This window comes from Dunckerocampus dactyliophorus, chromosome 14 (assembly GCF_027744805.1).
Source record: "Dunckerocampus dactyliophorus isolate RoL2022-P2 chromosome 14, RoL_Ddac_1.1, whole genome shotgun sequence".
NCBI lineage: Eukaryota > Metazoa > Chordata > Actinopteri > Syngnathiformes > Syngnathidae > Dunckerocampus > Dunckerocampus dactyliophorus.
The window spans coordinates 13312491-13339057 of NC_072832.1; the positions used below are offsets into that span (position 1 = coordinate 13312491).

At 39.2% G+C, this 26567-nt stretch overlaps 1 protein-coding gene across 21 annotated transcripts in view; it reads right to left on the reverse strand.

Annotated features, from left to right (window-relative positions):
• LOC129193610 (neurexin-1a-like) overlaps positions 1–26567 on the reverse strand; it is a 310368-nt gene that overhangs the window by 123472 nt on the left and 160329 nt on the right. For all 21 annotated transcript variants that reach the window (XM_054797924.1, XM_054797923.1, XM_054797932.1 and 18 more), the window contains 3 exons: positions 25526–25716; positions 23687–23860; positions 17161–17280 (listed from right to left, as the gene is read on the reverse strand). In XM_054797924.1, coding sequence (XP_054653899.1) covers positions 17161–17280; positions 23687–23860; positions 25526–25716 — 485 coding nt within the window. The remainder of the gene's footprint in view (positions 1–17160; positions 17281–23686; positions 23861–25525; positions 25717–26567) is intronic.

Below are 26567 nucleotides of genomic sequence, written 5' to 3' on the forward strand. Positions count from 1 at the left end.
ACAGGCAAGCATGATACAAAAACTCAGCCATATAAGATATATTTTTTGAAAAAAACCCAACCAATTTTGGATACTGCATGGACATGGATAGTCACATAATACTGTTGATTTATTTTTGAAAAATCTGAATAGTACATTGGAAGCTATATATATATATATATATATATATATATATATATATATATATATATATATATAATTATAAGTACAGAAAATCTAATTCTAAAACTGCAGCCTACCACTAATTTAACTCAAAGTTGTCAAATCTCCTTTTGTGTTTTGCCTCCTTATTTTGTTAGTAAAAAGTTCTTTGGACTAAGGGGAGCCTAAAAACAAATAATGACTCCAATGGATGCAGTGCTTTGAGTCCATAGCCTATTTTGTAAATAGGGTGCAGCATATTTCCCTCTGCCTTTTTAATGTAAAATTTGCAGATTTAAGGCTTAGGGAGTTACATAATGAGATGGTAATGGTTTGATTTTATTTGAACATACATATGTTTTACTTTGGCATACATCATATATCACAATTCACAATTCCACATGTCTAAAAGGAGTAGAAGGACGCAGACGTTATTCGACCCTACCCCCTCTTTGTTTCAAATCAATTGCTCATACATTTGTTCATTTCCTACTCAACATGTGCCCTTTGCCAGTTCTGAAATAACGTGAGAAAATGATAAAGAAATATAGCAATGTGTTACAATGAAGTTGAGGTTTGTAAATCTGTATGAACAAATTGCTGTAAACATAAAATTGTTTAAACTAATTGTTTACTGTACTATTCTCTCTTACACACTTTTAAAATATGTATTAACTTGTTTTTACGTCTTATAATTATTTTCTGCTTCTTTAGTTTAGATTTTTTTGTATATAAATCTATCAAATGTGTTTTTCCTCCCATAAGTATTTTGCAGTCCCTCTGTCATCCATGTTTTTTTCTCTTCTTTTGCTTATTAGACAATTCTCTTAATGGACAGTGCTTATCACAGAGCTTGATATAAATATTTAGAAAGTTTTCATATGCTTCATCCCCGTCATTTTCAGAACAGACACACTCCTAACTTTTTTCTTCCAGATTTTTCTTAAAAGTGTTAGTCCTTTCCTTTGTTGTGTCTTTGAAATGTCTTGTCTGATATAGAAAACTAATTTGACTGTGCATATGACTTCCTATGAGAGCAAAACAATATGAATGACAAGAGTAGTGTCCATTTATTACAGCAATGCAACAATGATGCACCATGCTGATGCAATGGGAAGAGAATGAATAAAGAGTACCGAGCTCCTAGAGCAGGAGTATAGACCCTGACGCCGTCTCATACGGACCCGGACCTATACTCAAGAAATGATTTAAGTATTTTGTTTTGGCGGAGAACTTCTAATTTTACCAGTTTTTATAGACTAGTTAGCTATTAATATTACACCTTTCAATTCAGTCTATTAGCTCAGTGCAGTCGTCTTATAGAAAGCCTTCTTGACACACTCACATAGCACAATCAGAGTTGTGCAGCAATCAGAAATGACTCATGGAAAACAACAGGGAGAAGAGGCAAACACACACAATGAACACAATGTGTGCATTGTTCTGTCTCTCTCTCGCTTACAAAAAGCTTAACTGTCGCTTTCAAGTTCTAGCGTGGTGCAACAACTACTATATAGACTCTGTGTACTTTCACTCTGGTCTCTTTCGTCAAACTTCCTGGTTGGTTTTAGAGTTCAGTGCTGCAACCAACTATATTGCTAATTTTTAAGACAATTTTAAAACGTTTTAAATTGTGTGATCATTGACTACTTCTGCGATAGCAATGCGGTCCAAAGAAACATGAAAATAAAGCTAAGGAAAAGAAATAGCCTTTACAGACTTTACGTTACTGGTTGATCAGATCAGGAATCCTCTGACCAATTGCATACAAGTTAAGCCATCCCACATGATACTACTCAGCCAATAAAATGTGTGCATTCCAAAGATGGCAACTTTAAATACAGAGGCAGACGAAGGAGAGACAAGCGAAGTGAGTGACACGGAAGAACAAGTGAGAGATACGAGCAAGAAAGAGAGAAACGAGGGAGACGTACAGAGAGAGGACAGTACAGTGAGCAGGATGTAAATGGGAAAAGGCTTCTTGAGACGTCATCTGTACTTCTGTGAAGAATGTGTCGGACGTTTCGCTCCTCATCCGAAGAGCTTCGTCAGCGAACTAATAAGTGCTGGTAGCCTAGGCCTTAAATACAGTAAGAGTGGGCGGAATTGGTGTGCCAACACCCTCCTCCTATTGGTTCGTTACACTAAGCCTGGGCGGAGTAGTGGTATAATCCTATCCTGTTATTAACACCTCCGATAAAAGGGAAGTGTCGCTCCCTGAATAGGGTATGAACGACTCTGATACTGGCTTGTTAGCATCTATTGTTCTGGCTCGGCCCTGCCTTCACCTCATTTGCAAGACTAAGAGCTGTGGGTTTTGGTCTCAGTAACCTTAGGTTTTGGTCTCAGTTTTGGTCTCAGTAACCTTAGGTTACTGAGACCAAAACCCACAGCTCTTAGTCTTGCAAATGAGGTGAAGGCAGGGCCGAGCCAGAACAATAGATGCTAACAAGCCAGTATCAGAGTCGTTCATACCCTATTCAGGGAGCGACACTTCCCTTTTATCGGAGGTGTTAATAACAGGATAGGATTATACCACTACTCCGCCCAGGCTTAGTGTAACGAACCAATAGGAGGAGGGTGTTGGCACACCAATTCCGCCCACTCTTACTGTATTTAAGGCCTAGGCTACCAGCACTTATTAGTTCGCTGACGAAGCTCTTCGGATGAGGAGCGAAACGTCCGACACATTCTTCACAGAAGTACAGATGACGTCTCAAGAAGCCTTTTCCTCGATGGACAACTCCTGTACGACTGAGAGCCTACACAGACAGGATGTAAATGAAAAATAAATACACATGGTGCTCTCTAAGAAGAGGAAAGTGGACAGTGAAAATAGAACTTTCAACCCAGAATGGACAGCCTCATTTATGGTCATCCTTCCCTCCGGAAGCACAAAACCAGTTTGACTCATAGGCTCAGAGACCCGGGCACTCATTAGAAGTGTGAATGTGCAATGCTACTACAAGACAAAACAGAAAGTTTGTGGTGTGTGGTCCCAGAGCCCAATATGAACAACCCAGCCATCTCGACCCATTTACTCACCGCCCAACAGCTGCTAAAGGCCCTGTCACACCTTGACGATTTAGCCGGCGCATGCCCGACGTGATCATTTTGATGGCATACATTGAATTGTCAACGTTTTTTTTCAATTTTGGGCGTATACATACCGTATACATAACGAGTTGGACGTATACATGATGTATTAGTAACTTATATAGAACGTTTCTATAACTTATAGACAAGTTATACCAACAAATGCGTAGCGTGTTGCCCGCGTTCACAACTTATGCCCAACGCCAGTCTCACTTATGCAAACTGCACGGCAGCGTATGGCCGACGATCACGTGCCGTAGCCTATAAAAAGGCTGCCAATTGATGACGCAAATCATAACCTCACTAGTCATCGCAGTGTCAACATCACCATCATGCCGAAGAAAATTTCGAAGACCGCTGCCAAGAAATATCAGGGCAGTGACGGAGGGATCCATCACCATCCACAGCCTCCCCCTCCCACTCTCACTCTGATGGAGATGACGCAGGTTCTAACGCCTCTCAGGCATCGTCAATGATGTCGGAAGCTGCTTCCCCAGCGGTCTCTATCTCCTCTCAGCCAACCCTTGCCAAGAAGAGAGCCAAGAAGACACAGTTTTGTCTCAAGGTATGTTGACGTATTACGACTTGTGCATAACTTACAAATAACGTGTGTGAACGGGCGTCAACGATCGCATAACCTATTGCCCGTGTATGCGGGACATATGAATCATACGTTGGCATACGACTTGGACGTACTACGACGTATGCTGACGTGCTTCAGCGTGCTCTTAACTTATACAAAACTTACCCAAAACTTATTTGACGTACACCAGCGTATTGGCCAAATTTTTCATACATTGGCGTACGCTGGCTAAATCGTCAAGGTGTGACAGGGCCTTAACAAAAATGTTCCCTCAACCTCGGGTTGGAACACCTGGTTGGCAGGGCGTGACAGTACTGTCAGCTCATTGGTCAATAAGTGTGTCGCTTTTCAGCTCAAAAAGGGACGCATACTTTTCTTTCTAAATACATTTCTGTTTTTCAAGAGACGGCTGGCAATCCTACCTCAGGGTTGGGGAGCTTTGGGGGAGGTGTTCTGGACCTTTGCTTGAGGACTGTTTCTGTAACTGGAGCTATTTGAATTTTAGTCGAATACCCCTGCCCTAGAGACATATTCATTAAGTCAATTGAATTTCACAACACTTACACAAGGACATGTCCATAAAACCATTAATGTTGACAAACAACCACTCTCCTCTTGTTTACTATAGCAATCAAGGGTGAAATATGACCTAATGAAGCATATATAGTGAACACCGTTCTTTAGGCAGGTGTAGCTTAATTTACGATACGCCATCGCTGATTCAGTGCAGCTCAAGCATGAACGCCAAGTCACGCATTAAGTAGGTGTACCTGCTGGGTGATGCAGTGCCACATCTGTGTGAGGGACAGCAACATATGTGGCACTACAAACATCTGGTAAGGGTGACAGGGAGCATCATGTGCAGCTTTTTAATATACAAAGCTTCTATTTATCTTCCTATCGCACAGACTTGCCATAATATACAGTACAGTACTGAGACACATAAGAACACTTAAGGCCAATCTGACATGTTTGTTGCCCTCAAATGCATAGTGTTAACATTTCCAGCCATTTGGAAATTGACATACAGTCCCTCATTTTTCGTGGTCAGTTGGCTCCAGACCCGACCGTGATAGAGGAATTTCTGCGATGCAGCAGTCCTTATTATAAATAAAATATTTATAATTTAGGCAAAACAATATTTTCGTAGTTGTAGCGTAGCATAGTGCTGCATACAGTGTAACACCACTTTTATTTATTCCACAATTGCAGCACTGAACAGTTGCCCATATGATATTTAGCTAGCTAGCTATGTCAATAGTATCTAGTTAGTAGAGTAGCGACAGTATCTAGAAAGATTCTTTAAAAATAACAATAATAATAATAATAATGAAGAGAGGTTATTTTTTAGTGCATACTTCGGGTCAGCCTGCAACAAAGGCTGTATTTCAGACCACATACAGTGGAACCTCGGTTTTCATTATTAATCCGTTCCAAAATGTTAGATAAAAACCCAAGTGTACAAAAAAATGAAGCATTTTTTTCATAGAAAATAATGTGAATCCAATTAATCAGCACCAGACACCCATACATATCAACATATCTTACATTTTACAGGGAATAATTACAGTTTCACATGCAGAAAGCAAAGTGAAATAATTGTAAATGATGAATGGATGAACAGTATTGTTGATGCAGACTTCTTGTACATCATGGCGAGGTTGAATTCAATAGTGTTTCTCACCTTCTTTATTTATTTGCTGGCACTTTCTTTGGCCCCATGGCGGGTTATTTAGCAGTCACGCTCAATGAAAAAATGCACCGATAGTGAGTCAGTAACGCACACGCATACGGTGCTTTGTTCAGACACTCGATTTCATGGAACGACGAACTTGTACAGAGCAGAGCAAACAGACTAGTCTGTACGTTCAATATTGTACAAAAACCTAGGCAAAATTTGTCCAAAAGTTTCTGATGAATGACAATGTTTGTATCATTTCCCACGAAATGCTTAATATTTTCATTTGGCTCATGTTGCTTCTTTCACTTATTCGAGTGTCCTATTTGTGAAGGATGAATCTGGCTGATGTGATAAGCAAGTACTTCCTCCCGTGATGCATATGCGATGCCACAACAGTGTTAATCATTTCCATAAATCCATTTAAACACACAACGAGGGACTAACGTAGAAAAAACCACACAACACCCTTGCCCATAAATGCAAATAAAGGTTATATCTGGATGTCTGCATCAGTGCGTCCTCATGTACTGATGTGTGTGTGTCAGTGTGTATGTGCAGGGAAGATGTGTCTGCAAATGCATAAACTAAATCCTGACTGTCAGTGAGAGAGATAGGGGTCATAGGTCATCAGCTTTCTGGAGGCTTCCTTTCTATCTCCTCTGACAGTTCCCAAGATGCAGCGGGCTGCCGAGGCACTGTGGTCTGTCTGTCTCAGTCTGTCTGTCTCTACTGAAAGCCAAGTCCGTCACTTCTCTTCTCCGAGTACATAATCTTAAACAGGTCAAGGACGGACCGCCTCTCCTCCCTTTAGGAGTCCACAGTTTCTTTGTTAAAGAACTACACGGCGATGCTCCAATTAAACAGAACAATGGACAGACTTGGAAGAGGAAGGAATACAAAAGAAAATATTCACCCTTGTGGAATGTAAAATGAAATTACAAAATTCCTTGTGAAATGGTCAAATTAATTTGACTTTGGTTAAAACATCATTGAAAGTAAAGAGCTCTTTTAATATAAGAGTTCCGCAGCACCGCCATTGAAAAGAGGCTCTTTTTCAATGCATATTGTATAAGAGTCTCCTTCAGACATATAGTTTAATCAGACAGCAGTATTATTAGTGCTGCTCTTCAATTCCAATTCCACTGCATTTCATCTGTAGCACTTGTCACATACACAAATCACGTTGCCCAAGCAGTGGAAACTATTCACAACGGCGCACAGCTCAAATGACTCACATCAGATGTGGAAAAGCACAAGACGCTGTTGTCACACTTTAAGAACAAGTGTGTTGCTGTATTTTGAAACAAGAGGTCAGGCAGTGTTGGTAAGGATCTTCTGCTAATGAGCAAAACCCAAATGAGGTGCTCTTATGCAGGCCAAACATGTGACCACACTGTAAAATAGTGAAGCGAAGAAAAGCTTTTCAAGAACGTTGTCGGCATCGGAGGGCAAATTTGCGATAAGCGGAGACTACTTGTTAATTTGTTTAAATAAACCCACTGTTGACAACCTTGCGCAATTAGTGTTTTGTTTTAGACCAATAAATAAAACTGCAGCGTGTGATTGATGCACACAGTCCAAATTGAGTAAATTTCCTAGGGATGTCCAATAATGTTGGATAATGAAGACGTGTTCCACACAGCAGCAAGCCTGCTAGTGCAGTATGTCCGCGGTGTGGAATTATTTCCAAGTTATGCTTTTGGATTGTAAATATGCCATTTACAATGAAAGCGCTGGTTATGTGAGTGGGGAGTAAGGCATCTTCCTAATCTAATCTAACGCATGCTGCGTTCATGATTGTATTAGTCCAGAGTTTCATACTTTGCACTTTGTTCTTATATGGATGTTTGTGCCACATATGGATGTTTGTGCCACATAGAAATGTGCAGCTTTCCAAATTGTATTGTTACCAACATTAATTGGATTCTTGGTTGTGAATTTATTAAGTCTTATTTTTTAATAGTAGGGAAACATGTTGTTTTAGTTGACTACTGGTCATGATTTTTTAAATGACTATTTTGCTGAGAGAAAATGTTTAAAGTAAATATGCCACATTTTCGATAACTTACTTGCATATTGCATTATTTGCCTTATTTTTCACAAACAGTGCTTATTAGTGAAATGCCTCCAGTGGCATCACGGGAAAAGAAGCATAATGTGTTCATTCATTACACGAGATGTTACCTGACATTAGTTTCAGGGAAGACGTGCTCAAATATTGGTATCGGTGAATGTCGATATCGGAAATGAAGTGTGGCTATGAGCAAAAAAAGCCAATATGAATCATCTCTAAAATGTGTCATTAATGCACAAATCTGTTTGGAAATGGCATGGACCGTGTCCCTCGTGGAGTCCTGTGGGTGGTGCTCCGGGAGTACGTGGCGCGCTACTATGTGCCGTACGGTCCTTGTACAACCGGAGCAGGAGCCTGGTTCGCATTGCCAGCAGTAAGTCGAGTCTGTTTCCGGTAAACATTGGTGAACAAGGCTACCCTTTTTCACAGATTCTGTTCAGAATTTTCATGGACAGCATTTCTAGGTGCAACCAAGGGGTCGAGATGGTGCAGTTCGGGGGCCTTCGGATCTCGGCTCTGCTATTTGCAGACGATGTGGTCCTGCTGGCCTCATCAGGCTGTGACCTTCAGCGTTTACTGGAGCGGTTTGCATCTGAGTGTGAAGCTTCTGCGATGAGAATTCGAGGCCATGGTTCTCAGTCTGAAAAGGGTGGACTGCACCCTCCGGGTTGGGAGCAAGGTCTTGCCCCAGGTGGAGGAGTTCAAGTCTTGCTCACGAGTGAGGAAAGGTTGGAGCGTGAGGTCGACAGACGGATCGGTGCAGCGTCTGCAGTAACGTGGCGGCTGTACTGTACTGTCGTGGTGAAGAGAGAGCTGAGCCGCAAGGCAAAGCTTTCAATTTACTGGTCGATCTATGTTCCCACCCACACCCATGGTCATGAGATTTGGGTCATGACCGAAAGAACGAGATCGCGGATACAAGCGGCTGAAATTAGTTTCCTTCGTAAGGACTCACCCCGAGAGATAGGGTGAGGAGCTTGGTCATCCGGGAGGAGCTCAGAGTAGAGCCGCTGCTCCTTCACATCAAGAGGAGCCAGTTGAGGTGGCTCGAGCATCTAGTCCGGATGCCTCCCGGACGCCTCCTTTGTGAGGTGGACCAGGCATACCCAGCCGGGAGAAGGCCCAGGGGCAGACCTGGGAGACGCTGGAGGGATTAGGTCTCATAGCTGGCCCGGGAATGCCTTTGTGTCCTGCCGGTATAACTGGAAGAGGTGGCCAGGGACAGAGAAGTCTGGACTTCCCTACTGAGACTGCTGCAATCCAGACTCAGATAAGCGGAGGAAAACGGAATGGAATGGCACAGATCAGATATATTCAATGTAAAATACAAAGGCAATGCATTTACAGTATACAGTAATATCATGGGCAGTCAGTCAGTACCAATACTTTTGCTCCTGTGTGGGTGCATGGGTTCAAACAAAACATGCCATCTTCTAAGTTGTGCATCTGATCCAGATTTAAATACCTGGAAATAAAAGATGAAATGTTGGTCTTTAATCTCATATTCATCTTCTGATGTCAAACCCAAATGTTTTCAGTCCAGCAAAAGTAAAGGACTTGACTTCACTGTTCCAATACTTCTGCGGGGCACTGCATTGTTATATGCATTTCTTTTGCATTTGTATATTTAATATTTCTATAAGTTTGGCTTTGTTCACTAACATACCGTCAACCAGCATCATAAATTACATGTATTTTACATGTTTTATAGATGGTCAATTAAAAAACAAAATGCAATAAACCATATAAGAAAAAACAATTTGTTTGTAATATTACAAATTACTGCAAATGTATAAACTTTGCAAATAATTCCAGTGATGATTGAATTATGAGAGCAACAGTAGATATCATGATAATATCTTATTGTAATTTATTATAATTTATTTGTGTAATTTATTACACCACGTATTGACACAAGTTTACTACTGTTTACCTGAAAGACTCTTCCTCTCATTATTTCACAAGGTTTTTCCATCAAGACTCCCTAGAATAATTTCTCCAACCATTAAAGGATACGTTCTGCCAGGCTACTCAAGGGTGGCAGCTCATGCACCAAGCCTTTGGTTAAGAGGAGGGCTCCTCCTCAAATCACTAAATCAACACAGCCCTATAACTGGGAATGACTTTGGTCAAGTATAGTGAAAGATCCTTGCTTGCTACAGATAGGGAGGGATGTGAGCAGTGCCACAGTCTGTCTTTCATGGATGGAAAACGTAGGCGGCTGCAGGAGGTCAAGGAGACATTAGAATGTTAAGTTAGACTGACTTTTTTATAATGGAGAAAGAGGGGAGGATTGCTTCCCATAGTCCCCCCTGTGCTGATTCTTTTGTATTCACTATAAGTCAAAATTGATTGGCTTTGTAGGTGCTTTTAATGGTATACAATTAAGTGACAGAAGGGGTTTGTGTTTTTTAAAAATTCCACATTAGGGATGAAATGGTGTACGGTTTATCAATACATAAAATGCAATGGTACCATTTAATAATTTCATTATTGTAATTTTCTTCTACTCAACAAATATTTGGGTTGTGAATTTTAATTATGGGAGTAATATGTCTTACTTTGACACCGTAAATGTACTTTTCACATGTGCATCACCGTTTTCCAAGCCTTTTTCAATGTTTAGACAGGGATGTTAGCACAATCATTAAAGAAAAAATCCCATTTGAGACTTTTCAAAACTTTCAATCTCCAAAATGTTGTTTTTTTTATAAGTAAGGGTCCTGAGTAACACCATTTTTACTTGAACACTTGTCTTCTGTATAAGTCAAATATGTGGACTTGCATTGTTCCACAATGTCATAGCCTAAGAAGTTTTTGTGTATAATTTTTTTCAACGCCCAGTTTATTGGATTGATGAATATTTTTATGATAGGTAATGCTTTAATTCATCTTGAACATGCACACAAATTACACTGGAGCACATCACATAACACAATTCACAATTCCGCATGTCCAAAAAGGAGTAGGAAGAAGCAAAGCTTATTTAATCCTCCCCCTCATCTGTTTCACAGCAGTTGCAATACACTTGTTCAATGTACAACCAACTTAATGATGGTAATAAATTGATAAAAGCTGATGAAACTTGCTAAACACACATCGATGTAGTTGGATCGTAGAAATATAAATCAATGCATGGATGTAGTGAATGAATCGTTACACCCCTACTTTAAAGAGTCATTTGATAAAAGATTCCCCCCGAAAATGCTACTCATAATCCAGTGCAACTTACTGTATATACTGTATGTTTTTTTTCTTCTTCATTGTGCATTTTTGGTTGGTGCGACTTATACTCCAGCACCATTTACAGTCTGGAAAATATGGTACTTCTTTTTTTCCCCTCACAATGTAAATTTAGTCCAGATCAAGTTCCTCTTCTTCATTTACGGCTGATTGACTCAACGCATGCAGCTCTAAAATGCCGCAAATCCCTTCTATTTGCAGACTGCTTCTACTAAATATCCTTACATCCGGTTATGTGTGATGTTGGCCAACCAGCGTTATATCTGAGAAATCCATACCATTGTAATATTTTTTGATATGACATATTTGTGAATATTTAAATACTACCCCTTGGGTTATGTCCCATTCCTGTTCATAAGTTACTGCGTTTGTAGTTCTACATCTGTGGTTCTTTGTCCCACAGTGATGCTGAGTGCAATATTTAATGTTTACTGAAATATTTAATTGCCAAATGTGTGAATGTTCAGTCCAACACCCAGCAGGGTTGTTCAGCACATTCTCTCTACATCTTCATTAGTCCTGGTTTATGGAGACACAACTGCATACTTAATGATGATATAAGTCACCAGTGCACAATCCTGAGTTCCACAAAAGACCACATGAGCCATTATATATTCTCCATGCAAAGACCAATGAGACAAGCACCACGGAAGGCAATCACCATTCAGAATTGCATGTATGTGTCCATATGTTATGTATTTAATCAGCTAAAGCAGGTTAATAGTGCTATAAAACATATTAGAAAATGTTGTGAAAACCTAGAGCAGTCATTCAGAAAGAAGGTACCGTCTGGTTTCTATGCCAGCAGCCCTTGCCCACCATTCCCGTGACACAGAAACCCATTTAAATCAAGGATCTCAATCAGAATGGGGAAATCATTGAAAATAATTGGGCCGCAGAGTGGCCACTTAGTTGTGATGTGATGGAGGAAGAGTTAATGAAAGTAAGACTAACACACACTAAAGCCTCATTATTTTTTCACAACTATATTATAGACAACTGACTTGTATCGACAACAACCAACCTTCACAAGACTGATCATATTGATTTGTGATGATTATATCCTAAACTATAGTGAAAAAGTCCATCTAAAAGTCATTCAATGCTTTTTTTTTGCACCCATAAGAATGAGGGTATAGTTGCTAAAGTGTTCGACGTATTAAGCGGCACTGTTGTATCTTGGAGCGTAATGGTTGTAAAAAACCAGTACATAAACACTGCAACCCAAATATTTGCTGATCTATAAATCAAATATGTTGAGCTTTGCCCAAATGCAGGGCAATGAGAACTTTACGTTGTTGTGACAGTAGATTCAAGTGCCTCAAGCCCCCACGGCGACAGAGCTGCTGCCCTATGTGGCCTTGAAACAAACTAAGTGGTTTAATCCGTGCATGCCGCCACTGTATTCTATTGACCGCTTTATTGCCTGCATGCAATGGTAAGTGGGTGTTGTCTTTATCCATTTAGTCAATGAAACACAAGTGGCCTACTTTACCCTTAACACTAGAGTCAACATGTTGACTTTCCAAACAAGTTTAGTTTAGTCCGGACAATACTATTTCATACATTCTCTAAAGTAGGGAATACATCCAGTCCTGCTCGTCATCGTGGAATATGTGTTTGTTCTTTTATTAGCAAGGGGTGAATAGTTCCAAAGATGTCATTGTGACATAATACTACAGCGTATTTTTTGCGTAATCCTGTTATCTGTATGTTTTACTATATCATAATGACTGCAGTGACAAGGGTTATACAAATGGTGATGTTGGCCCAAGACTTTTACACAGTACTGCATATATTTTTGCTCAAGTGCTCTCTCTATGGTTGTTCATTTTAAGTTACAGTCAAAATACAATCATACAGTGTTCCCCAATGGAAATTGATTGGTCAACGTCGCTCAACTGCAGATAAAAAGAAAAACACTCTTACAAACACTAGGATAGGAAAAGTAGGTATACAGTACATATTATATAAAAAGCACGACAATATGAATTAAATACAATAGAATAGAAATAATATAAGATATAGTAGATTTGCGGATTTACACATTTGCAAACATGTATTTGTTATTAATAATATGTTAGTCTCCGAGCACTGTATTGATTGCGACTGGACTGTTCAGGTTGTCTTAGAACACATTTCACCTGCCATCCGAGCAGGCTTCATCAGACTAGATAGGACAGCACTAGAGCTTCTTTTAAGACAACCTGAACCATTCAGTTGCTATCGATTAGATGCCCTGAGAATACAGTGACCTGGATGAATGAGAACATTCACAGGTATTACGTTATTATTGCATATTTCATATATTTGTCGTACTCATATTGACATTTGATTTTATTATATCACATAAGGCTTTTATTACTGTGACCTATTGGCTCAAGTTCTTTTCTGGCAAGTGAGTATGGCTAAGGATACATGATTGTATATTGCATATTAGTGTTTCATGAATTGATCCATTTAGATGTAAATGAATGCCTTCTTTTATATATGCACATGGAATGGTGTAACATGTTACACACCAAGCCTTTGCTGAAGTCCACTTTTGCATGTGCTAAAAAAAAACAACCCAGCGCCCAGACAGGCTATTCAAGACGCAAAGCCACGAGTGAGTAAGCGCTGATGAAGACACATTAGAAATCAAGGGAGAATATACCGTCTTTGCCCCTTGGGCACAGACAATGGAGACTAGACTGCACTACCTTCATTGTTGCTACAATATTGACATGGCACTAATAGCTTGGGCTACAGGACCGGGTGGATGAGCAACCAAGCGAGGTAAAAGTTGCGTGAAGTCAGGCCGACCTTACTCAGTAGCCTCTTCTCGACCCACTTAAGCTCAACAGCAAACACCATTCTGTTTGTCTCTATACATTACCTTCACATGCTTGACCACTGCAGGCAAACTCCCTGAGGATGTCCAGACTGGACATCTATCCCTCCCCCATACACCAACCACTTATGAACTGAGATTTCAAAAGCTCAATGGACAGACAACCCCAAAGAAGTCACAAAGCAGGCCCTGAAATATTATGCCTTTGGTTGAATACTATCTTTTGTTTGTACAGCACTGACCACTTAAAACAAATGAAACAAATGGATTTGTAGCTCTTCTATTCAACACTCAGTTCAAAAAAACCTTGACAGTTATGATATATACTGTATATATGTAACGGATGCCAGCCTGTCAGGCTGTGCAAGTGTATGTTGGTAAACCTCACTCCCTCTGCTTTAAGAGCTGCGCTGAACACGCGGTCGACAGTCCGGGCTTTTGGCCGTGTGGTCAGCGCTCTCGCCTCCCATTGCGAAGGTCCTGTGTTCGAGCCCCGGTGCGAAACAGGGCGGGTTACATATATATACAGTATATATATATAAAAACTGTTCCCTCACCCACCCCCCATCTCGCCTGGTACGGTGGGTGGCTTTTCATCTCAAGCTCGGGTCCTCTACCAGAGGCCTGGGAGCTTGAGGGTCCTACGCAGTATCTTAGCTGTTCCTAGGACTGCGCTCTTCTGGACGGAGACGTCTGATGTTTCTCCTCGGAGAAAATCCATGCCACAAATGCCAGTTCCGCCACGTTACAGAGTGAAAGTATTCTAATTTATAATTATTATCACACATTATCATAACAGTGGTTTATTTGGTTTCAGAAAATGTAAACAATGATATCGTTTAGCGCCAATTTGCGGGACAATGAGCATTTCAAAATCTCTCTGCATGGTTTTGTGACTGCAAAATAAAAAGTTTGCTTGTCCAGTCATATTTTTTCGTTGTACTTTTCTTAAAATTAATGTTAAAAATCTCGTCTCGTCATGTTCTCGCGGCCTCAATCTCGTATATCGTCTCGTCTCATGAGTTGTATATACAGTGGTATGGAAAGGTGTTTGTCCCCTTCCTGATTTCTTATTTTTTGCATGTTTGTCACACTTTAAATGTTTCAGATCATCAAACAAATTTAAATATTAGTAAATGGCAACACAACTCAACACAGGAAAAGCTCTGATTCACTTGGGAAAACGTCATTTGGTGCCACCTGGTTTGCATGCTGTATATATATATCTCAAATGTAAGATGACCTGTCGTTTGTATACTTTTTCTCTCCGCATGCTTCATAACAAAACAGTTCAAATCAAATTTAGGGATTAATGACATAAAGTGCAATTGCACGTATGAACTTAGATTTTTGTTTTTCTAACATATAGGTCTATGCCATACTGATCTCTGAAACCAAGTAGGTGCATAATGGAAATGTCTGCAAGATAATGAACAAAATATGCATAAATTAATTCAGGACTCACAACCACAAACCCCATAAGCCGGACAACTAAAAGTACAGTGTGGCTTTAAATGAATAGGCTGCTGTAAAAACTATGCTGCCATCTTGGTGCGATGCCAACAGCAGCCTAATTAACCGCACAGCTTGGGCAAAGCTTTGGGCTTTATTGTGTTGTTGTTGGAATAACAGCAATTCCATATCATGATAATGATACAGTGGCAGGAGGCAAGGTACTAAAGTTTGGATAACTTAATAAACTCCACATGCAACTTGCTTTCATTGAACCTATCGCTGGGTTCCAAATTGCCTGCTCTTGCTAACAAAAGCAGAAAAACTATATTTTCCCCAGCTCTTCTCATTTTTCACAGTTGCCCCTTTCCCATCCACATGACAATCCATCAACACAGATAAAACTTTAGGTTCATTCCTCACTCTCACAGACTGAAGCACACTCACATCTTTATTTATTCCACCGACTCCGCTTCGTCACAGTTCTAGGAAAGCATTTGGTTGCAGTCGTACTGAATATTGCGTCCCACGGGTCGTGATATTGATCTGCGCTACTTTTTATTAGGTCTGCAGGAACAATGTGGCTAGCTACGGTAACAAGGCTCAGCAGACCCAAATGTAATATATTCTTACATGTCCTATGAGCTGGTCTGCTCCCACTGCTGTAAATGAGCCTTCGCAATGAATATGTATAACTGGAAAGTCAAAGTTTACTGCTATATTTCTGCACAAAGAAGGGTCACAAGGAGTTCATGACAAACTTTGCCCTTCATTGATCCAGAACACAAAATAGAACCATGGATCTCTTGAGCAGAACAGTCATTTTAAAATGATAAACAATCTGTTCTCAAGCTGGTAAAAATACTGGTGTCATCTACAGAACGCCAGGTTGGTTCTTTTATCCTTAATGCTGTTCAGCCCATACACCCCTGACTGTTTTAAGCGGTTCACAAGAAAATAACGACTCAACAAAATCCTCCTGTGCATGTTTTGCATAAGAAAGTAGATGCATTTACAAAAGGTATTACCCTGATGCCTTCAACATTAATGAGTCCACAGCCCTTCACACTAAACGAGATCTTTAATTGAGATTAATATCGCAGAACTTTTACACAACATCATGTTGTTTTCACACATGGTTCTTTTTAAACAAAGGGACAGTCCTCCTAAATGTTCACTTTTTTTCAGTTTGATCCCTTTCAGGCAAGAGTCTCGTGATTGCCGACTTCTGACCATTGATCATTTGATGATAGGGTGCATTTCTGGCCAAATTTGGTCGTCTACAACAGTGATCTCCACAGATGTAGCAGATTTTAAATTATATTTTACAAACTGTGAGACTTTTTCCATCACTGCGCCGGTGCCACGTGAACGATGATTAAGTTAAACTCATGTTAAAAATGATGCTGTTGCTCGGACACACACTCTTTCTTTGAATTCTTAACACAGATCATGGAAAACACAATTAATTATTTAAGCTTATCAATAAACTTATACCGTATTGATCCGGATATAATCAATATCAATATGGTAATATACTGTATGTAGATTGTGTCTCTGTGCTTGGATTTTTGTATGTCTTTTATATATTATTCTGTACAACACAGTCATCCACTATGGTTGTTTTTAAAGTGCTTTACAAATAATGCTGGATTGGATAGAGTCATCGAGCAGTAATTGCCATTAGAGAGCTTTGAGTGAATTGTCACATGGCTCAACAATACAGATTTACACCAAACTATGTCTATAATCCCTACAGTTAATCCAACAAGTGTGGATAGGACACAAATAGAGCATGTAGTCAGAAAACAATAATGATCTGGGATACAAATGGTGTGACACATATCTCCAAACTGAAATGTGTGATACTAAGCTTTTGCTGGAAGCATTATAGCAGCCCACAGATGGACTGAACTATAAATCACGCCATTCCATTCATGGACTTGCGATGTAGTGGTTTGTACCCCGCACCTTCATTTGAAGCTATTCGCTTCCAACCTTACCCTGTATGTGTGCAGAAAAAACAATGAACAATTGGACTTGCTCTGGAAGCCTACCGTCATTACACAGCGGTCCACCAAATGTCGTCATGCTGCAGTCGCAGCTGAATCCCTCCCACTGTTGAAGACACACACCCTGGTTGGCACACGAGTCTTCTTGGCATGTAGTGCTGGGACCTGAGCATGAAGACAAGCGCAACACACAGTGAGCCCACTGATGTGATACAAGTCCCAACTGTCTTGTCTCACTTCACTCTACAGTGAAAATGTCACACAAATAAATAAGACACCTGCAAAAGTGACACATACAAAAAACACATTTGCAGTACAAACACACCAAGAACATGTTTTGCTTTTGTCCAGACTGTCGACTGCATGACAGCCCAAACATTCTTTAAATGTATTGCAGCTGAGATGAAGTGACTTTTGTCATTTATATAGTTGACATTTTGCATGCAGAAAAAAAGATGTGAAAGAGAAGTGTTGGTGTGATCAAATCAATTGCATTCATAAAATTATTGTTGTGGTTTCAATATGACTGTGCACTTTTAAAAATAGAAAATAATACTATGTGATAGTTCTTCAGTGTGATCCTCTTATTTCTCCCGTCATCCAGCCTATCGTTAAGCCACATGCAGTGTAAGTACAGTTTACGTGTGACAAAGATGCTGAGCTAATGCAGCTCACGCTGGAATGACAACCAGATTGTTACAGGTTACTACGGATGATAGTAGAAGTTATTAAATTAAATCCTGCAATCAATCTTTTATTACTGCTGATGTTTCTTTTAGCTGCCGTTCACTCATTTACAATTAAAGGATTGGACATTGATCGGGTTAGTGCAGGTGTTTTCAAAGTTTGGCAGCCTTCCCTCTGACACCTATTTTGTGTTTTCTAAGTAAAAATATTTTTTTTTCACCTTTAACATAATTGAAGTTAGTTTTTAAGAATGTTTTTCTGTATTTTTCTCAAGCTGCTGCATCTCCCCTGAAGTCTTCCCGTGTTAGGGTATATTTAACATGTCTGAATAAACTTACATGCAATTCTAACGAGCTAACCACTGAAACAATAGTCATAATAGTACTAAAATCATGAAATCATTACTTAACCTGGCTCTAAAGTCATACTGTATGTCGTGTCTCTAGTTTGGTTTGCTCTTTCTTGGTTTGGAACAAATGCATGCAATGTTATGTGTCTGTCAAAATGCATGTACAGTAATCCTTTGTTTAGCACAGTTAATTGGTTACAGACCCAATTGTGATAAGTGAATTTCTGCAAAGTAGGGTTCCTTATTTATAAATGGAATACTTTCGTAGTTAGAGCATAAAAAAACTGTTTACAAACTTCTAAATATGTTTTTAACATCAGAACCCATGAAATAACACCCCTATAGTCATCTTTATACTCGTAATACCCAATATTGTAGAAATAATAACAGTATATAAGCCATTTAAGATATAAATAAGACGCGTGCTCGTGGGTGTTGCTATAAATGTGTTCCCTCGGGGAGCTGAGTGAAAGGTGGACAGGAAGTGACATTGGGTGTTCAGAGTTGAGTTTCAGCTTGCCATGGGTTATGGCCGTAACAGTAGCCTGTGTTTTTATTAGGGATTTTTATCAGGGATTATTGTGCCTGTTGTGAAACAATTTAAACCTGCAATAAAAGCCTGTTGTTCCAGCGATGAAGTCTGACGCACAAGTAATTAATGAAATAAATTAGTTACCGCCGTCCACGCATTATTTTTGATATCCCTAATATATCTAGATCTATATCTATCTATATATATACACTGCTCAAAAAAATTAAAGGAACACTTCGAAAACACATCAGATCTAAACTGGGGGAAAAATTATCTTGAATATCTTTCCTGATAATAAGTGGGTGATGTATTAGTAACAAAATGATGCCACATAATTTGATAGACATGAAAATGATCACCCTATAGAGGGGGGAAATCAAAGACACCCCAAAAATGAAAGTGAAAAAATGATGCAGCACACTGGTCCATTTAGCTAAAATGTCATTGTAGCAACTCAAAATGATTCTCAGTAGTTTGTGTGGCCCCCACGTGCTTGTACGCATGCCTGACAACGCCGGGGCATGCTCCTAATGAAACTACGGATGGTGTCCTGGGGGATCTCTCGCGGATTCACTGCAGATTTTTTCAGTGCAATTTTGCTTTTTTTTTTTTTTTTTTTTTTTTTACAGCATTTGAACGCACATTGTGTTGTGTCCTTGCGGTGCATTAGTGTGATCTACCAGTGCTATGTTGTGCGTCTGTTATTGTATTTACTACTGCTACCAGTAGACGTGTGCAGCTCCACCTCGTCTCAGCGTGTTTATGTGCCTATACGAGCATATTAGGAACCCACAATAGACAATAGCTGGCTAAATATAGAGCCACAGCAGTCCTTATTAGCTAAGGGAGAACATGCCAATTGTGTTCTGCATCCTGATTGGCTGTAGACCATTGTCAATTAATCTCATTTGTGCCGTCACTAGCTAACTGCATGAGCTGCTTGCTAACCGCCAATAAACAATAGAAGAAGCAGCTAACCGGTTAAATGAATCTTCAAAGAGTAGGAAGAGGACGACGACAGCAGGAGCAATATTTTTTAACAAGGATACAAAAACGCTACAGCGTCATAATTTATTGTGTCCAACATAGTAGATTGATTTAAAAAAAAAAAAACGAAATTTGAACTTTGAGAGTGTGTAAAATCCGTGAAAATGTTAATGCCTGTCTGAGAAATGTGCAACCTTAAGTCACATACAGTATAATAACTGTAAACACATAAAGTTGGCTACTTCACGGATTTCACTTATTGCAGGGTATTTTGGGAACCAAACCCCCACTATAAACGAAGGAACATTGTTTTTTGGTTGTTTTTTTTTTGTCAAACTTAAATGTTTCAGATCATTAAACAAACAAACAACCGAATATCAGAATACCCCAACAGAATCAACAGGTCTGAGAGCAGAAGCCAATGTCTGACTCCAAAGACACGCCGTATATCTTGTAATGTTTCACCTTCACTCATAGTAAATAACTTTGTTTTGTTTATTTTCAGAGTGGTCTTACCTGTTGATGATATAGAATACTAAATGATATAGCAAATGAAACAGGAATAAGGCATCATGAAATATACAACAAACTACAAAAGTAGAATGTGTAAATTACGAGTTAAACCCCGACATGTTACATTACGGTTACATGCAGAAAAAGTGTAATTTTATGAGACATATTGTATGTAAAGGCATGCAAAATATGAAAAACAAAATGAACACAGCTTGTGAGGCCCATACACTTCTATACAGGATGTTGATGATCCCTGTATTCATATGAAACTTTAGGGCAGGGGGTGAATGGAAACGGTGGTAGTCATCTAACTTTAGTCGGGCGATGTGACACTTTGTAAGGTGTGGAGCAGTGATAGAGGGATATCATACTCTGTATTAAACAGACACAACTATCTACCTTGCAAATCAGCTTTCATCAATGCAACTTTTGTCAGCAACATCGTTAGAGGAGGAAAAGGCAAAGTATAGAAGCTGTTAGTAAAACACAAGGATGTCAGAGATGGAAAAACAGATGCACACACTGTGGGAGAGAAAAAGTGAAGATGATGTTTGAATCGGCCAGAGCATTAGAGGTCAATGTTCGGCTATGGCAAACTTAAAAAAAAAAAAAGGCTCAAACAGCATCAGCAAATGCAAGACGTGATTGTCAGCACCGAGTGAAACTGTGTGGCATACAAAGCGAACAGCAAGTTTGACACATCCACACAGAGTGCTAAATTTGATTACATTTGTACTGTTGTACCGTAAAAGATCAGAAGTTGCAAACTCAATTGAAAAGGGTGGATGAATTGTGAAATTAAACTAGGTGACTGATGCTGAAAAATAAATCCAATATTATCACGGGATGCGGTGCACATTAAACTGGGCAAATGCTATTCATGCATGCAACAAAGGCTTCATACATAATTCAAAATGATTGCTTCTGGCAAACTCTCAGATCCAGTAAGATGTTCAGTGCAAAACGGAGTGGTGATGGAATGAAGAAGTAGCTCTAACAGTACAAATATGGTAGAGGGAATAATCAGATTATGGCCAAGTGAAACAAAAACGATTGCCTGTGGTAAAGTGGCATTGTTTGATGCATTTGAATAGACTGCTTACACACTTCACGTTGTCGGTGTCAGTGTTGGGGGTGTGCGACTTAGAAGGAGGCAAGCACATGTACAGTATTGTCACAGAGCAACCCTGTAGGGCGCAAACATATCACCACTAGGAATTGGTATTCGAGTAAATTTCCTTTTTCAATCATCAGATGTATCAATTCATTGTTATTTTCTGCAACTAATAATCAGGTGCAATTTATGCTTCAAAATATATACATAATTTAACATACAGTATGCGACCTTTAAGCTAAAGTGGCACAGTGGCTGTTTTTGGCGACACCTAGTGGCCACAATAATCCATTGAGTTGAGTTGGTGACATGGGCAGGTGCACAAATGGAATGATATAGATGATACCAGATGCTTTTTGTTCCAGAATATGTTCTAATACGCTACTACATGTCTGTAAGTTATGTGCAACTATGATGATATGATACCTGTGTGGATTGATAAATGTCGTATTTTAAACAGCAGTGTTGTTTAATTAGGACACTAATTATGTCTAGTTTGGAGACCTGTGTCAGCCATTTACTAATTAAATACACACATATTATTTTCAGTCTATTTTAATTCATTTGTGAATAAAAAATGAAGTTGTGGTGTTAAAATATGTGTGTCCTCTTCATTCATTAAACACATTAGTTTTTATTGCAACCATATCCTTAAAAAAATGACCTATTTCAGCTTCTGTAGTTTTAGTTTGTCTCCTTATTGGTGGAAACATTGCACCCTCCGTCTGGCTTTGTCTTCTCTTGCGAAGTTAATGTTGCTAGAAGCGGCGCCATGACACTCACCACCTCACTCACTGCTGAGAACGCCAAGAAAACAAGAGGTTAGCCTCAAATTTGGAGATCAACCATAGTGGAGAGGCTAATGAGCAGGACGGCAGCAAAAATACAAAGGAATGAGAGTTATTTCATAATTGAGGAAATTCTATTTGAACTATACTCCTGAGAATTGAACTTGAATTAACCTAACATTAACATGCATCCCTGTTTGATGTTAAAAAAGAAAAGCCGCATAAAAGTAAAAGCATCACAGCTTGCGGCTGTGGGCCGAATATCTTCACATTCAAATGCACAAAGCAATTGTATTCAGAGAGTAACTCCAGTCTACTGAGTCTTGTTTGAACATATGAGCATGTCAGCAGTAACCCCGAAGTGAAAAACACTTGCTATAAAAGGTACTGTGCTTGGTTAAAAATAAAAAGTATAATGACCCGACGTCCGTGAATACACCTTGCGTTCTTGTCTATGTCATTCGCATGCCGCCATGAGATGCATCCCAAATTTATGGCCGACTTTGTTAAGCTTGAGTGGAAGTGGAGACTTAAAGTGCCTTCTGCCCAACAACACACAGCTGCAAATATCTGCTAGCGCCGAGCGTGCCATAAAGAGAGAGACAGCGTCTCCCTGGTACAGCTCATGTTGTGTTGCAAAAAGTAGAAGGGTGATCGTGGGTGGGTAGGTGGTTCCCCCAGCCAAATCAATTCAGTTGATTTAAAGTCTCCAATTAGCCTCACGTGCATGTTTTTGGAATGTGGGAGGAAGTTGGGGCACTCTGAGAAAATCCACGCACACATGGCGAGAACATGCAAACTCCACACGGAGATATCCAAACGGAGATTCAACACCTCAATCTCCTGATTCTGCAGCCAACATGCCAACAATTCCAGATGATCATAATACATAATACAACATAATAGTAAAAATGACGAGGGAAAAATTGTGAAATTGTGAAAATAAACTCTGAATATTATGAAAAAAAGTCTAAATCTTGTAAAAAAAATGTGCGTGAATGTCAAAATGCCCACACAAAACCAAACACAACACATGCTACAAACAGAAGCAGCACTGCTATACGGTATATCCGGGTAATTTGTTACATTTGGTTGATAAACACATTCAATACAAGTCAAGATTACATATTATATTATATTTATCAAATTCTGATTTTATTTTCACAAGTTTATATGGCTTTTTGGTGAAAACTATTACCTGTTCTTGCAACATTAACATTTATTTAATTTAATATAATTACAATATGATAACCCCAGTTACCTCAAGCATCTTGGAAATACTACACAATATATTGGGTTCAGGCTGACATACAGCCACCTACAAGTTTATAGAAGAATGAAAATTGACACCGATAGCAAGGACCAAGTATTGACTGAACTTATGTCGGACTTTTATCTTGTGTCAGAGCATCAAATACTGTCACACTTTTGGTTGAGCATTTTCACATCTTAGGCACTGACAAGAAAATATATTTTCCAGTCCAATCATGTTGCTGGGATAATCATTAGAAGGAAGCTTTTCTAAAAATCCTAAATAGTTTTAGTAAGAACATTTTATTACTTCTTTTTAGTATCATTGACTAATTAAACTGAAACCTCACCTTCACATCCCCTTTCAATTTGTCCCACACAGTCCAGCGCATCTGACATCAAGTCAGGAAGACGACCGTTGAGATCCACTGATGCCAGACAACCTTGAAAGCCCTCCTTGGCATGCACCAATTTAGGCAGTTCCTTGAACATCTCCTTGGCCACTCCACCAATGTAAAGGTTACCTGCACATATATGAAAAACAGAGCAATACTGACCCCTGGTGGATAAATACGACACGCCATGTAACAGGATAGTAACAACTTTCTTAGGGGGGAAAAAAATAAGTAATGAGGAGCTTTGTCATTGTGAGCTTTCAGTGAGGACGAAAACAGTTTGGGTTTTGTCTAATAAGGATAACTGTCTTGTGCAAATGAAGTAGAGGATAAGTGTATCAGTGTCATGCAAACATTCCATCTGGGAGAGCGCCATTTAAATACCAAACAATTACTACTTAATTATGCCCTCATTTGACAAAATAAAATAAATTGGGTGGAAAGTAGGCACGCATATATTCAAACATATGCTGTATAGAAAGCTACGCCTACCTATGTGACACCCTAGGTGAGATTTTATATGGTGCCCCCCTACATTGGCGATTTACATAGCTTGCAAAACAAATTGAATGACATTATTTTTACTATTGTGTGTAATTTGTAAGGTAACTTGTCGTCCAATTTACATGGTTAACAAATTACAAATAAATACATAAAAGCTGAACTATAAAATAAATACCCTTACCACAAAATAAAAATCATGTAAATATGGCAATGAATACTAATAGAAATAGATTGTAATGACAACAATCAATATCAATATGATTAACCACATTCTGCACACAATAACCCCGATGTAAGCTATTTTTACGTCATGCAATAACCGTAGGCAACACAAAAATTAAATAAAATAACTTTACAAACGCTAGTCTCTAAAATACTGTGACAATTATATGCAATACATTTCAATCAATGTGAGCTTTTCCATTTTCAGAGTTCATAGTAATAACTTGTTTGAATATAATTACAGTCATCCATCACCACATCGCGATTCCAATTTCACAGCTTTTCAAACCATATTAATTCATAAATCACTGCTCTTTTGTGTTTGACTACTACCTTTTATTAGTAAAAAATGAATAGTCATAAAAATGACAAAATTAACTAAAATACAAATATAAGACATTCAGGAAATGCATTAAGACGCGTGGGTATGTTGTATTCTACGCTGGTCACTAGGTGTCAGTAATGTTACATTTACCACCGCAAGAAGTCCCGGAAGTAAAAACAAAAAATTAAAAATGAAGCAACAATGAACTCTCCCAATGGTAACATGTGTAAGTTATTATATTATGCCTTATTTTCATTCATTATATGTGCTCTATTGGATAATGTGAATGTAAAGGTGACTATAGGGGTGTTATTTCGTGTGAAGAGGGCTCTAATAGTGTTTAAAAAAAACATATTTACAAGGTCTTCAATAGGTTTGCTATGCTTTCACTACGAACAATTTACATTTAGAAATAACAAATCTTACTTCGTGGAAATCCACATATTATGGTCGGGTCAGCAACCAATTAATCACAATAAACAAGGGATTACTGTAGATTGAAGACGATTTTTTAATGGATTTTTGGCGCCCCCTGGAGGCCAAGATGCCCTTAGCATCTGCTGTAATTGTTAATATATGAGAATTTACGGTTTGCACTAATGTTTTATCTATTTGATATGTCATATAAACTAATTGTTCACCTGTGTCCTATAATCCATCAACAACGGAGTCAAAATACAACAAGCAACAAATACAATAAATTCTCATGTTATTGTATAGCAGAGTTGACAATGGAAAAATACCCTTTAAGTCCAGGTTTTTGGCTCCTGTGGTGGTCTGGGTGGTAACCTTGGTGTCAATCTTAACAGTGTGGAGGTTGTTGGCATCCCTGGAGATGATGACGTTGTGCCAGTTGTTGTCGTTGAGAGGCTTGTTGGAATTCCCTTTAATTAAATGGGCTCCGTTTCCCAAGTCTGACACATAATGCAGGTACCTACAATCAGACAATTCCATGTATTTAAAATGTATAGCTATCAACAGAAACCGAAAAGACGCATCAAACGCATCAAAATAAAATAGAGTTTTCAAATTTACATTAAACCGCGGTTCGAGTCTCCCTTGGGCATTTCTGTATGGAATTTGCATGTTCTCCCCATGCGTGTGTGGGTTTTCTCCGGGTACTCCGGTTTCCTCCCACATTCCAAAAACATGCATGTTAGGTTAATTGGCGACTCTAAATTGTCCATAGGTATGAATGTGAGCGTGAATGGTTGTTTGTTTATATGTGCCCTGCGATTGGCTGGCGACCAGTCCAGGGTGTACCCCGTCTGTCACCCGAAGTCAGCTGGGCTCCAGCATGCCCCCGCGACCCTAAAGAGGAGAAGCGGTATAGAAAATGGATGGATGGATGGACATTAAACCGCTGAAAATTGGAGCAAATATGTGCATGTTCCTGGAATGCGCGTTTGTTTAAGTCTGTGAATCATGTGTCTGTGCATAAAAAGGAGTTAAATAACTGTCAGGCTGTGGAATTAACAAAGGCTGTGGGCTGTGATGAACAAATCAGAGTCTTTTAATGCTCAGGGCTTAAGGGCGGTTTATAATTTACATGCTCAATTTAATTAAAATGTATGACTTCAATGTTTCCACAAGCCGAATAAAAGTGTAACTTCAGGCCTTGCTTGAAAGAAGGTCATTCTATAGCTGGATTTCAGCAATGAGAAATGCATTCTTGTGTAGTTGACTCCTTTTTATGTTGGGTGCTTTTTGTGCCTTTGTGAAGATTAAAAAGAAGAGTAATAGCTAAAAGCTCTCTCAGTAACCATTCTGGCAAAAAGGTGATAA